General features: G+C 43.5%; 1 protein-coding gene across 1 annotated transcript; it reads left to right on the forward strand.

Annotated features, from left to right (window-relative positions):
- Positions 1 to 12,930: 12,930 nt before the first annotated feature.
- Positions 12,931 to 14,914, forward strand: LOC138267967 (leukotriene B4 receptor 1-like). Its single transcript, XM_069217261.1, has 2 exons — positions 12,931 to 13,153; positions 13,610 to 14,914. The coding sequence occupies exons 1-2, from the start codon at positions 13,124 to 13,126 to the stop codon at positions 14,663 to 14,665; spliced, it is 1,086 nt and encodes a 361-aa protein (XP_069073362.1). The 5' UTR covers positions 12,931 to 13,123; the 3' UTR covers positions 14,666 to 14,914.
- The last annotated feature ends 613 nt before the right edge of the window (positions 14,915 to 15,527 follow it).

Below are 15,527 nucleotides of genomic sequence, written 5' to 3' on the forward strand. Positions count from 1 at the left end.
AGGCTGTGAGGAAGTCAGGAGAACCAACGCTCAGCTGGAGGAAGTAATCACCCTTGAGAGTGGGAAGGAGGAAGGAGGCACTATCCATTCTGATCCAGAGGTGGACCCTGAGAGTATTGTTCCCTCGGTTCAATCAAGACACAGCTCCCTGTATGGGAGTGAGAGGAGCTCCACTGTAGTGAGGCGATCAAGGAACCTGGATTCCCAGTTCAGCCTTCTGGAGGTCCAGGAGAGGAAGCTAGCCCTTGAAGAGAGAAGACTGGAACTGGAAGAGAAAGGGGTAAAGCTTAGGATAAAACCCCAAGGACATAGTGGCAGCAGGGAAGAGGCAAATGTAACTGCAGAGGGTGCCTATGATTCCAGGGTGCCCAAGGGTATTGTGCCTAAATATGTCGATGGGGATGACAGTGATAAGAGGCTGGCTTCCTATGAGAGAGCTCCTAGGATGAAAAGGGTGGGTACACAAATTGGGGATCCTTACTGTGGGAACTCAGTCCAACTGTAGAAAGAGATAGGCTACTGAGTATGAGGTGGCAGAGTCTTACACTCATATGAAGGAGGTACTGATTGAGCTTTTTGGTCTCACCCCAGAAGAGTATAGACAACAGTTTGGGAGCACACAGAAGGGAGCCACACAGACATGGGGTGATTTTATAGATGTTTTTTTGGCCTGTACTTTCAAATACTAGCAGGCCAGTGGGTCAAATGTTCAACTTCCTCATCGCCCAGGGAAACTAATGGGTTTCAGTGTACCCTTTGAAATCCCCAGTGTACCACTTTCACCCCAATCCCTATACTGACTATCCCCTTGGAAGTGTCACCAGTGGGTGACTTATTGATGCATACTGAATCACCTCTCTTGTGCCAAGGCAACCTACAGTCAAAGGACACCAAAGCCTTTGAAGGGTCATAGGTCTTCCGCTAATACAGCTCCTCTTTGATTGGGATGTGGTTACGAACTCCTCCCCTTGGAATTTTTTGGGGACTCTTTGGGCTACTTTGACTTTTTAAACTTCCTCCATCTTTCCCATGAAGGAGGGCTTGTCCTCTCTTTTTGTGTTCACCATCTGAGGACTTTTTGTCACCCTAGTGTGTACTCACTCATCAGCTATCTTCCCCAGCTCTCTAGCGCTAGATAACTGGTAATCTACCAGATGCTTGTGTAATGTCTCTGGGGTACAGTTGGTAATTATGTGTTGTTTTTCAGAAACAAACTCTGAACATGATAATTTGTTTCAGAAAAAAATGAAAAATTAATGACCCCCACATGCTGGGAATTCTCTACCAGGGTGTAGGCATCACTATTTTTTCTTGTCCCTCAGTGCCAGCTTTTTCCCTGCAGTAATTGACTGGAAAAAAAGACATTACACTTTCCACCCTAAATAAAGTGGGTGGTCTAATTTTCTTCCTACAACATTCCTTACTCATGTAGGCTGTCAAAGACTCAGTCAATGGAAAACGTAGGGTCCACACATCTCTAAATGAGACCGGCAGACCTAGAGTTTCGTGGGCAGGCTACTCCACTGTGTTTGCAATGGAGTATTCTGTCCACCAAACTCTAAATAAAGCTCTAAGTACCCATATAGCTCAACATGTTAGTGCTGATCTGAGGTCCACAGTACAACAATGGTTTCAGTGCTAGCACAGTCACACTGAATTTAACAATTGTATGTTCTCAAGTAGATTATCTGTATTCTTAATATCAAAGTAAGTTTTGCAGGGTTCGTGTTTCACAGTAAACCAGAGTTTCCTGTAAGTCCGCTTGACAATGCTCATGTGGATTCTAAGGTCCTGCGAGTATTTTTACATATGGCTTGGTGATCCATATTGAACATTATCATGATCATGTCTCTTTAATTTTAGCATGGATCAGAAGTGCACTCTAAACAGTCAGGCTGCCACATTTGCCAGATTCCATCTTGCAACCTCCCTATGTTTTTCCTTCTTTACAGATGACAGATAGTAGTTTTGAAACTATAGTTATGCCCTAAACAGCACCGACACACCCCTTTGTAGACTAGTCTTCCCCAACGTCATAACTTTGGCAGTTGTCTGGCTCATCTGCACAGTTTTCCTCCTCAGCATTCATTCCTTGGTGAAGCTTGAAGTAAGCCAACTAGTTCTAAGACAGCTGACTATTCTCTGTCTCTGGTATCAGGCTACCATCACAGCACATTTGATGGCAGCAGCATCACCTGTGTTCAATGCAAAGGGTTCTCCATCAAGTGCCCATCACTACATTTGTTAGTGCAGTGTTCATATGTCACAGGACAATGACAATATGAAACTGCATCCTGGGTTGCAAGCCTGTGGGTCCCGATCCATTTCAGAGCAACATTTACAGCCCATTAGAGCTTTTTAATCCATTCCAATCCCCCAAACCACTGACAGTCCTCCAAGCTCCTGTAGCTGGTTGGTGGGCTCCTGCAACCATGGAATTCTGCCCAAATCCCAATAGCAGCCGACTCTGTAATGGCCACAGGCCAGGTCCACTCACAACATTGCTGCTTACCACCCTTTCTCCAGGATCATACAGTGTTAACGTAGCTGTACTGGTGGTTGTATTAGCTGTCTCAGGCAATGTTAGAGGGGTTGGCCAGTTTGTTGGGTGAGAACTGCTTTTAAGAGGTCTTATCGTGCAAGTCAAGGTCCCTGATACAACACAAAAATGACCATGGTTTCTTTTTGTAGAGGAATAAGAGGCCACAAATCCAGTATCAGTCACCACTTATGGTGTGAAAATATAACCACACTTTGGTTCATTGAAGTACTTAAAATCACTGTCCCAGTGTAAACATCTGTTTTGGTTGTACAAGCAGTGGTCACTAGAGTTAAGTAAAGACAATCATCAGGCACCCTGATCACCCTTGAAGGTCAGGTCCTAGCGGTCACAATCTCTCTCATTAATGATAACTGGGAAGCATATGGAAGAGTGCTCCTCTAAGGGGCATTTCTCACTTTTTAAAGGGCACCACACAGCTGGTCCTTGTTTTATTTTCCTGAAGTCCAAGGCCCGTGTAAAAACCTTGAGTGAATTTGGAGGAAATCTTACGACCCTATCGCAAAGGCTGCTTATAAAAAAGCCTTAATTTGTGCAGGGCAGTACCTAAAGCCCGCAGAGAGTTTATTTCACCTTCCACCACTTCTGCTGCTAATAAACCTTGTGAATTATTTATGGTTGTGAACTCCTTTATGCTACCCATTGCATTGCAAAATACCTTAATTCATTCACAATGTGTGAGGAACTTTCTGATTTCTTTTACAATAATCTTCAAACAATCTATAATACATTTCCCCCACTAAAAGTGACAGCTGCGTTTACTGACAGGATTCCTCATTCAGGTGCCTCCTTTAGTCAATTTAGACCCTCTCACACTCAAGGATGTATCCACCTCTCTGGCTAACTGTATATTGAGATCTCCTTTGAACCCTTGCCCTCCAGATGTTCTGCGAAGGGCCGGACCAATAATTATTCCCATTTTGCATTATTTGTTAAATGCTTCACTCGAGCCAGCTACAGTGCCTCAGAGATGGAAGCTGGCTATACTTCTTTCTTTATTGAAAAAAGCTAATGCGGACCCTAAGGTGCATATCAACTTCCGCCCCATTTCCCTGCTTCCAGCCGGCATTTAAATGTTAGAGAAGTGAGTGAATTGTGAAATATCCTGCTTCTTGGCAAATAACCTACTCAATGATCCCCAGTTGGACAGCACAGAAACTGCTCTCCTGGAGACCGCTGACTTCATTAAGAACAATCTTGATCGGGGCTCAGTAGTCATGGTTGTCCTTCTTGATTTGTCAGAGGCCTTTGATGCGGTCTCCCTTTCTATTCTTTTGGATAGATTATGGGAAGTGGGCCTCCAGGGTCTCGCTTGGGCTTGACTGAAATCATACCTGGAGGATCGCTCACAAAGAGTTTTTCTTCCCCCTTTACATCTTTAGCCAAACCATAGGAGAGCGATGGTCTCTCAAGGCTATTCTTTGAGCCCAACAGTCTTCAATATCTACCTGGCCCCTTTGGCCAAATTGGTAGAAGCGTGGGGTATAAGAGTTATCTCCTATGCTGATGACATGCAGTTGATGCCCTCATTCCAAGAAAAGGAGTTAGGGCCATTGACTGTGTTCAAGGACTGTCTGGTAGACGTTGGTGCCTGGATGAGTGCCAACTGCCTTAAATTATACTTGGATAAAAATTACGTTATATGTTTCGGCACAAACTTTCGTCTGGATGCCTCCAACTGGTGGCCTTCTGAGTTAGGGGTTCCCCCCTTCCCGGCCTCTGTGGTACATAACCTGGGGGTCAAATTTTACTCCATTTTATCCTTTGTACCCCAGGTCAGAGCTATATCAGCCAGTTGTTTTTTGACATTGAAATTGGTCAGGAAGATGAACCATCTGATTCTGGGGGAATGCCACAAATCTGTAATTCATGCCCTTACATCATCTAAATTAGACTATACTAACAGTCTGTATCTGGGCCTACCAAACTATTTTCTCCATTGCCTACAGATTATTCAGTATACGGCAGCTTGGTTTATTTTGAAGCTTCCAGCTTGTACCTTGGTCATGTCCTCTCTGCGTAGGCTGCACTGGCTACCTATTTGTAGCGTATTAAATTTAAAGTCCTCACCTTTGCTTACAGAGCTTTTGAACAGAAAGGATCTGGATATCAGAAGAAAAGATTACCACCTTATTGGCAATAGAGAATGCTTCTGTCTAGTGATCTCTCCTTGCTTTTTGTGCCGAGGATTAACAGGGAAAGGAGAGTTGAAAGATCATTCTCTTATGTGACTGCCAAATTATGGAATTCCTTGCCTGCTTACCTCCGTTTTGCACCCTCTGAATCAGTGTTTTGGAAACTTCTGAAAACCTATCTGTTTGACAACTAGGCGGCTGCCTTCAGCTGTCTCTTTGCTGTTTGTGCTTTGGATGCTGCTAGCGCTGGGTCTCCTCTCCGGAGGCCGATGAGCACTTTATAAATTTATTGTATTGTATTGCGCCCTATGCTGAAGTTGGTCCTAAGCACAACCTGCAATCAGGAGTCTCCAACTCTGGCTCCATGCCCTGGTGCCACTTGTGTTCTCTGTTCTATGCCTAGATAGAGGTGGGATTGCCTCATGTCATCTCCTGAGATACTATGCCTTCTATGGTTAATCCATCATGAACACCAATCATCGAAGTCTGCAGGGGATGTATCTGTAAATTCTCTTTTAACTCTCCCACTGCAGCACCACAGACCACACAGCTCAGGCAAATAACTCAGTCAGCTTCTAATCCTCAGCTGTGTCCCTCTGTACAGGTCCTGGTAGCTTTTGGGTACGGTCCGGTAGCCATCTCTCCGCAGCCAAGTATAGTGACAGTGAGACTCTTTTTCCCACTCCTGTGCAGTCACAGTGACTCCCTCTCGCAGGACGGTGGATACCTTCAGGGTAGCGCAATATCCCTCAGAGCTTGGAACTCTCATGCTCCAGTACATGGATGTTGTTATAAAGTTCCTACTCAAATAATAGGACTGCGTATTTAGGACGGCAGAACTTTAGGATGTAGGAGACTGAGTCCATCCACACTCTCAGAAACTGCAGGCTAATTCCTAGCTAGCTCACAGTGCCTCACCCAAACCCTCAAATCTACCAGGGTGGAAGGTGATTATGGCAACCTGAATATGACACTCTGACTCTCCAGGGAAGTTGTGGAAATAAATCTTATTGTTTGTGGTATTACTCATGCATGCCAATCCAGGACACAAAGAGCTGCAAGATAAGTTTTACATACATTTATTGAAACAATCACAAACTGGCATAAAGAGAGCTAGTTGCTATAACTGAGTTGCTATAATTAGACAGATGAAACACAGCAAAATAATCAGCATTACAAACATGGTAAAGAACATAAACAATCCAACCACATGAATGTGGTTTTTAATGTTCTAGATGTTCTTATGGGTTCCTACCTAACCCTAAAACTACTCAGAGTATAGCGGATATAGCCTTCTGCCTGGCCCGATCTAATAAATTAGCCCCAGCTCTATACCTGTAGACAGTGTCAGGATTTGGCCTGCAGTGTAGAAGCTAATCCTCCCAAGAGGATGGTATATTAGCACCAGCAAGCTGCATGTTGCACAGCATTTGTCCCAAGGTGGTGGTGGGTGGAATGCCCTTTTCCCCTTCTGGGTTAGTGTACCGTATATACAATAAGCCATAGTGTGCTGGAAGCACAGTTCTGACGTAAAGCTGTGTCTAGAAGTTAGAAGCTGACTTCTCAACGGGCAACATAAGAAGTAGGCCATCACGTACAGTATTCCTAACCTTGAACAGAAAGTACAGATTACATGTTGTACAAAAGCTAAATAAACAAGTAACTCATACCACAAATTCCCAGAAGACTATCCTGCAAGTAATATGTATAATTGTCATTACTAAAAGCATCTTTGCTAAAAATAAATAAAATACGAAAGTGTAAAAAGAAAGCTAAAAACAGGGGAAACCAACTCAGGTCCAAAAGGTCCTTACAACAGTGTAGGACAGTGGGCAGTCTGGCAGCTGGGGATCAGGAAAGACACATTTTCTCAGGTCCTTGAGCTAGACACCCTTCCAGAACTTGCTATGCTCAATACAATGCTTGATACAATATTACTGAAATATACCAAAAGTTGGAGTTTGATAGATACATTGTCAAACTGCTTTTACGGTGTATATTTCTATCTGTGCCAGATGATTCATAATTAGCAGAATTGAAGAGTATGTAAAATCAGATAGTACGAAGTAAGATTCTCGAAGACCAGTAATTCTATATAACATTACAGGTCAAATCAATCTGAATAAATGTTCTTTGGATAAAGTAGATCAAAGAAAATACAGGAATCTAATGCCATGCAGTTAACATACAATAACGTTTCACATAATGTTTACTCCTAAATTGCAAGTTTTTAGATATTTTGGATATTATTTATTCTGGTTGATTTATTGGATGTCCCATGCTCAAGATGTAAAAATAAATTGACTTTAGAGGAATGTTGTATGTGCCTGGCCAGTGAAGGATGAATGCAAATACTCACTCTGCTACTAACAATTGTTGTGAATAACATTCAAGATAATTTATACACCTTGGCAACCAAGCATTCCTGAGTGGCTTTGGATCCTAGGAAAGGTGGAAATCAACAGAATGGTAGAGGTGATCGAATGATGTGCTTTAATGCAAAGAATAGCGGTGAAGTTCACTGTCTAGTAATGTTGTTGATTTAATGTTTCTCAAGCTGTAAACGTTTTCGAAATTTTGGTCTTAAAAAGGACAATGCAGGAAACAATAAAAATACAAACAATTGATTTAAAATGTATATTTTCTTCAGCAAAAAAATAATAAACATATTTACAAGGCAAATATTTGAAATAATTGCAGGACAGATATCACTTTTAACATGTTTGAAACTGAGTAGAAACAAAACTGAAACGTATGATTTAAAAATGAATTACTGATGAGGGAGCCAATAAGAAATATGTCGCTGCTGAAAAAAATATGTTCGATATGGTAAACCTGTCTCAGATTTTGCTCCACAAGATGTCTCTGGATTGCAGCAGATTCCATTAAATTAAATTTAACTGCATGGCTATGCTACAATTGTTGCCTTCGATGTTACTTCCAGAAACTACCTCTGGGCATTGACTTGAAAATATAGCTTCAGCCACTCATGTTTTTCTCTGAAATCACCTCTGCAGCACTCAGGTATGAATGTGTTTGGGAAAGTCTTTCAGACACTCAAGAAATGAGTATGTTCTCCTGTTAAGGTTGTATGGTTCATTAAGCTATGAACAGCAACCTTCACATAATTTAATTTCACAAGGATACGGATATTTGTGAACCATATGGGTCCACCACCAAAGAAGTCTATTTTAGGAGACTAACTTTAGGTATGGGGGAAATTCACTAAAGCCCTTATGAGTATGGGACATAGTTTTACTGTAATACTCTTTTGCGCTTCCTTATTTCACTTTTGGATTTGCCTTGAAATGTCCAACTCCCTAGTAGTAGAAATGGCAACATGAGCATGGTACCTTCTTGCTGTACTGATTGTATATGAATATTCTCAGAATATTTGCATTTTATTCCCATTTTAGATTATTTGGGCACAGTTCACAAAGACACGTAAGACTGTGTAAAAGAGTACCACAGTATTACTAGCTGACATAATCTACAACCTCTTACCTTCAACTTGAAGGTTAGCAACGTTATACTGAGATCAATTAAAGAGTGTCTTCAGCAGTCGCGGCTTGCTGAGCTGTGAAGGTGCAGGCTGGTGCACGCAGGGGTAGGGGGGTTGGCGGAAGGATAAACATATATATATTTTTTTTAATTAAACACTTACCTTCCTCTCCATGCGCTGCTCCTTCTTCCTGACAGGACGCACAGGCTCCCAGCCTGCTCTGTGGCCAATCCTGACGCTGCTCAGAGCAGCGTTAGCATTGGCTGGGAGTGCCCAGCCAGGGCACTTCCAGGCAGACTGGAAGCCTGTTCCAGCGCAGCAACACAGTGCCCCAGTCAGCCGGCAAAACACACATGTGCACTGAGGGGAGTGCTCAGTGCACTCCCCTCATTCCTGACATCCCCAATACCCCACCCCTTTAACAAAGAAACAATAATAAACATGGTTTATTATTGTTTCATTGTAAAAGATTAGCAGCAGCTGCTTCTGACGGGGCGACGGTCTTGGACCGTACGCTCCAATTTTATGGGGCCAGTCACCCCAGATTCTCCCCACTGAGGAGGGGAAAACAAGGATGGAGCAGCAGCCACCTGCAAACTTGCGTGGCAGCTAGGTTTAGGAGGCGCCTAGGGAGCACATCCCGAGCCCTCCTAGGTTTCCAGCTGCTCTCATTCAACTTCCTGAGCCGCTGCGGTGCGCACCATAGAAGGTGTCTGCTTGTACCCCGGGGCCACGCTCCTGCAGGTTCCTGTCCCCCAGGGGTACCAACAAAGAGTGTGCTTCGGGCTTCCCACAATGCAATTGATCTGCCCAGGTGGAGGCGGTGAAGGTTGTTCCACACACAACAAAGCGCTCAGAACGCGCTTCCAACTTAAAGCGGGCAAAGCGATTCTTCCAATAATGAGAATAGAGCACTAAAAAGGCACTCCGCGCCACGGATGGGAAGCGCTCTGTCCAATGTTGTGTAGAGCACTCTGAATGCACTCTTTGCCACCATAAGTGAAGCTCTCTTCCTGCATAAAGTAAAGCGCTCTGAGTGTGCTCTTCCTACCCTCCTTCAGGGCAGGGGGAAAAGTTGCGGGACAGGAGCCACAGCACCCAGCCCCTAGTGACACAAATGAAACACAGGGCAGCAGGGCCCAAGAACAGGACAGCACAAGGGGAATGCAGTCAGTGACAGTTCCTCATAGTGACCCAGCAGTTCACAGGTCTGCACAGCAGCAGCAGTCCAAGGTGGTTCCTGGTGAGTCCCTCTAGCAGCATTCTGTGTCCAGTTTCAAATATGTTTCTTGTGTGTCTTTATGGGGAAAAATCCCCTGTACTTATACTCAGTTTTGCAAAGCACTTTCAATGAGGGGGAGAGGTGGTTACAACCAGTTACAACTGGTTCTAGGAGTGTCCCCTCTCTCCTCCAGCACAGGCTCCAGACATCAGTTGGGGGTAAACGAGCGATTTGTGTGAGGCCAGGGCACAGCCTTTACAGATGCAAATGTGCCCCGCCTCCTGTTCTCTCAGCCCAGGAAGACCATTCAATACGTAGATGCACCTCTGTGACACCTCCACTCTGCCTGTGTACAGGCTGTCTGAAATGTATGCACAAAGCCCAGCTGTCACTCTGCCCATCTGTGGATTGGAGTCAAGCTGCAAAACACCAGAGTCATAAGCACAGAGAAATGCTCACTTTCTAGAAGTGGAATTTCTATAATAAAAAAAATAAAATCCACCAACACCAGTAAGCAGTATTTCTCACTACTGTTACAAGCATACCAAACATGCCTACATTACCACTCATAAATCAGACAATACCCCCTAGACATAAGGCAGGGCATTTCTAATGCAATCCTATGAGAAGGCAGCACTCACAGCAGTGGGCAGCACTCACAGCAGTGAGAGACCAAAATAGGCTGTTTCTCACTACCAGGACGGGCCACACTACCATGCAAATGTCCTGTCTTCTACATATGTAGCACCCTGCCAATAGCTAGGACCTACCATAAAGGTAATTTACATGTAGTAAAAGGGGAGTTCTTGGCCTGGCAAGTAAACTTGGATTCCAGGTCCCTGTGGCAGTAAACTGCGCACACAGGTCCTAGGCTAGCAGGCCTAAGACAGGTTTGAATGGCTACCTCTGTGGGTGGCGCAAGCTGCAGGGCCACTAGTAGCATTTACTTTACAGGCCCTGGGTATAGGGATACCACTGTACAAGGGACTTACTGGTAAATTAAATGTGCCAATCAGGTATAAGCCAATCATACCAAGTTTACAAGGGACAGCACATGCACTTTAGCACTGATTAGCAGTGATAAAGTGATCAGAGTCATAACATCAGCCAACAAGGGTCAGAAAAATTAGGAAGAGAAGGCAACAAGTTTGTGGAATTACCCTATAAAACCGGTCATGTCCAACAGTTAGGTGCATCTCAGTTGCAGCCCTCCCATTCCCCATCACAACCTGAGCATCTGTAATGAAGTCTGTCCTGCTGCCCATGACAGGTCAATTGGGGCTAGGGATGGTGTTTTCCACTGGATGATAGCCTGTCTCTGGAATAGGAAAGGACCATGTGGATGCTGGGACTCCGGTTGTGGTCTGTGGAGGAATGAACCTAGTCACTTTCCAGTGGAGTGACTTGGGCGGGAAGGAGAGTTAAATGATGCACAGCTCTGGAAGAGGTGCAGCTTCTGAACAGGGCTCTTCACAAAGAACAATGATGGAGAACGAGACTAGAGATGTGAACTTGATCATCTTCTGATATCAAATGACCCCATGACATAAAATTAATCATCCAAAAGGTATATGAGCTTTACGCTGTGCACAATACAGCTCTGGACATTTCTCTGACACGGCATATCAGGTACATTTGGGGAAATGCCAGACTAGAGAGACGAGGGCACAGTAACCAGAAAGGTGAAGTAGGGCTTACCGAGGCACTCTTGTGAGGATAAAATAAAAAATCAAGGGTATGTGGGCACCCTGTACAATATAACAAACAATAAAGAACAATAAAGGTGTGGGCTGCTGAAATAAATTGTAGCTACACGTCTTGGTTCAGCCTTCAAAACGACAGATACCTACACTTTCCAGAAAACTGAAAACTTCAAGGTAAAAAAATGCACAAATTAACAAAAAACTAAATGTATAGGCAGAGTTTGGGGCAGAAGGACAAGCTGTGCATCAAATTTAGAGTAGGGCAGTCACGGACACTAGAGCGTTGAGGTGAATTTTCTGAAGTGGAGGAGTCATTTACGATTATAATGTGACCCTCATTGAAAAAGAAAGTGCAATGGCTGCCAGTGCTAGCGGTCACCCTGGGATGAGGAGGGTTAGTAGAGCCATGAGTCTGGGCGCATGCTTTACTCTTGTGCATCTAAAGACAAAAGAACAGTTGTTGCTGGGTTGCTCCAGAATAGCATGGAGTTTTAGACAAAGGGCTCAGTCAGGGACAGGGGGATCTCCTACAGCGGAAGTCAACATGCTGAAATGCCACTTACTGTAAAATTGGGATTAAACGCAGACGTTGGCTTCTGGCTCAGCACAAATACCAGCATGGTTGCAAAATGTCTGCTCCATCAGAAAGAAAGGCCTAATGTGGTCAAGATTTAGAACTCAGCTTTGTCGGGTGTTCCTCTTTTTCACAATTTCTTCTGCTTTTCGAGGCATTTAGGGCAACTTAGTCATTCTGAGCAATATATGGCTAGCTATGTAAACACACTTGTGAGAATATTGTCACAAACATAATTTGCACATGAGCGTGCAAGAGCACTGGTGGTCTTCCTAACATATCTTAATTGTTCTTTTGTAGTCTATTCTCCTCACACTGGCCTCTTGCATTTTCTTGTATTCCTCTTTGGTGGTGTCTTTATGTCCCCGTCCCTTGAAGCCGATTCTCTAGTTGTGAACTCTAGTTGAATCTCCGGTAACTTCAGATCTGCCTGCCTTATAGACAAGCAGTAAACACGTAATTCTTTCTAAGCAACTGGAGTCTCTACAGGGAAGGGCCAGATGGGGCCCCATGCATCCACACTTTTGTCCTGCTACCCCCTTATGCTGCACCATAACAGAGGTAACACCGAAAATACGTTTTTTAAGTCTGACTTTGAATGTATGTATGCTTGTACATATATCTATAGGTAGTATAGCGAAACACACACAAAATATATATATATATATATATATATATATATATATATATATATATATATATATATATATATATTTTTTTTTTTTTTTTACAGACACACATATACAGGATACACACCAACGAACAACTAGGAAAGACGTTCACTCAGGGTGAAACTGCTCGTAAAGAAAACGTACTGTTCGGCACCATCTGCTGCTACACAATAAATGTCACCATGAGTGAGAGTCTTTCTTCGTTGGTGTATATCCTGTTACCCTCCAGTGTGCTCCGCTGCCCCAGCGCCCCACCCCTCACGGTGTCGAGGGTTCCAGAGGAACTGTGCTCTTTGGTGGTGGATATATACAGTTATGAGTATACATATACAAAATCCGACTTAAACATGTTAAACATATACATATATGTCTCTATCTCTCTCTCTTTCTCTCTCTCTCTATCTCTCTCTCTCTCTATATAGCCTTTGTTGGTGGCCCATTCAGTTTATGTGGCCCCATTTTGTGTCCTCCCCGCCCCAAAAAAAGCACCTCTAGAAACGCCACTGGCAGCTAAATCTCCTTCAGCATTTTTTTTTTAAATGTTTCTTCTTTGTGGCTGGTTTGCTGCGAGTATTCAGTTCACGTTTTCACTTCCCCTGACTAATAGATATTCCTTTGGTGAACTTTAAAGGAGGTCAGTCTACTTCTGCACTTTCAGGGAGAGACTGAGACCAGGATACTTGTTTTTAATCAAAATAGCAGCCGGGAAGCTTTCTCAGAATTCTGCTCAACCACTATGCAAGTAATGTGATCTGAATGGTCTACAACCACTTGGCACGCCAAAAGGTAAGATAAGATAAGCTAAAAGTGGGTTACATTAACAGTCGTGACTATTTTGGTTGCTCTGGTAGATCATGTTGCAGGACTTTTATGAGGTTTCCAATTGAACTGCATGAAAGCTGCGAGACATTACCAATGATGTAACTAACAAGTTCAATTGTTGCTGTATGCTTCTCATTAATTTATAAGTCAATGTCTCTTTTGTTGCTCTATGCACGTAGGCATCTGGCATCCACTTTAGTAAATTAGACAGCCTGGCAGAGTCTCTTTCTGACGTAGCTCGACAACAGGAAATCATTTCAGGAGCTGCAATTAGATTAGCTTCTTTTGTTTAAAAAATAATGGTTTGCTGTTCTGCTTGCCAGTATCGCAAAGCTTGCGAAACATAATTTATTTATGAAGTCTATATCACAGTGAAAAGTTGACACATGAAGTGCTCAGAGTACACCATCTTTATTTCAGACTGCAGAGGGGCCGTATCCGACAAGAATGAAATCGATGAACAAGACTGAGGAGAGCGTGAGCCTTGAGCACATCACATGGGGCATCGAAAGACCAACGGTGTGCGCCATATTGGGATTGGCGTTCTTGATTGGAGTGCCGGGGAATCTCATTGTTATCTGGAGTATCTGCCGGAACCTGAAGCAAAAGTCATCCACTGTTCTCCTGATCCTCAATCTGGCCATCTCTGACATCCTGGTGTTGGCTACTCTACCCGTCTGGATTTATTCCTTTGCCAACCAATGGGTTTTCGGGATCCCCTTTTGTAAGATGTTGGTCTACGTGATCTACTGCAGCATGTACAGCAGCGTGTTTTTTGTGACTGCTTTGAGTGTGGAGCGGTACCTGGCCGTGTTTCACCCGTTCTCCATGCGCATATGGAAAAGGAACTCCTTTGCCCTCAAGTTTATCCTTCTGATTTGGGTCGCGGCCTTCCTCTTCGGAATCCCTATCCTCCCCGTGCAGGAAACCGAGGAGCTGGGAGATGCTTTGCAATGCACATCCCGTAACTACGCCTCAGGGGAAGAGGCGACTGGTTTACTTCTGTTAGAGACCCTTGCTGGCTTCGTGATTCCATTCTGCATCATTTGCACGTGCTATGCGTGCATTGGCAGGAGAATACGGCAAATGACGTACACAACTAAGCACCGCTCGGAGACCCTGATCACGAGTGTGGTCATTGCTTTTGCAGTGTGCTGGATGCCCCATCATGTCTTTAACCTGATCTCTGTGTCATCGTTCCTGCTTGAGACGTCTGATCCTGAGATGGCAGCAACGCTTGATGCCATCACTCAAATGGGAGTCTTCATATCTGGGGCATTAGCATTTATTAGTAGCTTTATTAACCCTTTACTCTATGCGTTCGCTGCCCGGAAATTCCGCAATCATTTGAGACTAGATAAGTGTGCTAAACTATTCGAACTAATGAGCCTGAGCACTAGAGACGAGAGTGTGAGGGAGTTGTCAGATATGACAAAACCGAATGAAGCTTTGCAAGTTTTTGCATTGTCGGACTGATGACGTGTAGATATGATGAAGTTAAACGCAGCATTTACTCCTACTTATAGACTGCATATTTGATATTTTAAGTTGTACCCAAAGATATCTCTGCTGAAAGCGTCTAGGCTTCACAATATTTTAAAGGTATAGAAACTTAATCAAATTCATTAATAATCACACTGGATGTCTGAGCAAAAAACATTTGTTGATGCAACAAAGTTTGGTATCTGTTCTGTGCGGGAATTGATTAAATGGTGTTTGTTTGTACACCTGTTTTGAAGTTTGTTTATTTCCATGACTGATCCTATTACAATTTGTCGAGAAGCATACTCTCAGAAAAGATCTGTTTAAAATTTTAAGAAGTAGTACCCCATATCGTCATTTTCTAAAGATCCAACAAAGAATGATTGTTAGAATAGAAAGACTCTCATGCAGGGTGGTGAGGTGTCACATCTCCAGACTGTTACTGTGAAGTTTACCTTAGGTGGTACATTCTCCACCTACAATGAGAGACCATGACCTATGTTGACTAGAGCTTATCAAATGGGATTTCTGAAAGCAAGGTGCACACCTATCATACAGTCGTACAAATCCCACAAAAAATCCCACAAAAATGTCACCGATTTACAGGTAAGATAGTAGGCATGTAAACATATGTTCAGCTTGTTTTTTTCATAACAATTAGTGTATTTATATACACAGGCAGGCACAATATTTTGCTCAATGTAGTCTGATGACTTAGTTCAAAAGTCATCAATGAAGCCTATGGTGCAGATAACTTATGACAGACATCTTATATTATTTGACCCAGTATTCTGATACATAACTTTGTTAACATGTCTGCCCCTTCCAAGCTTCAGCATGGATATGTTTATAGGTT

The sequence above is a fragment of the Pleurodeles waltl genome, chromosome 12 (genome assembly GCF_031143425.1).
Source record: "Pleurodeles waltl isolate 20211129_DDA chromosome 12, aPleWal1.hap1.20221129, whole genome shotgun sequence".
Classification (NCBI taxonomy): Eukaryota; Metazoa; Chordata; class Amphibia; order Caudata; family Salamandridae; genus Pleurodeles; species Pleurodeles waltl.

Coding starts and splice junctions, on each gene's coding strand:
- LOC138267967 (XM_069217261.1), top strand. CDS start 13,124: ATGGTCTACAACCACTTGGCACGCCAAAAG. Junction 13,154..13,609: donor ACCACTTGGCACGCCAAAAG/GTAAGATAAGAT, acceptor TCTTTATTTCAG/ACTGCAGAGGGGCCGTATCC.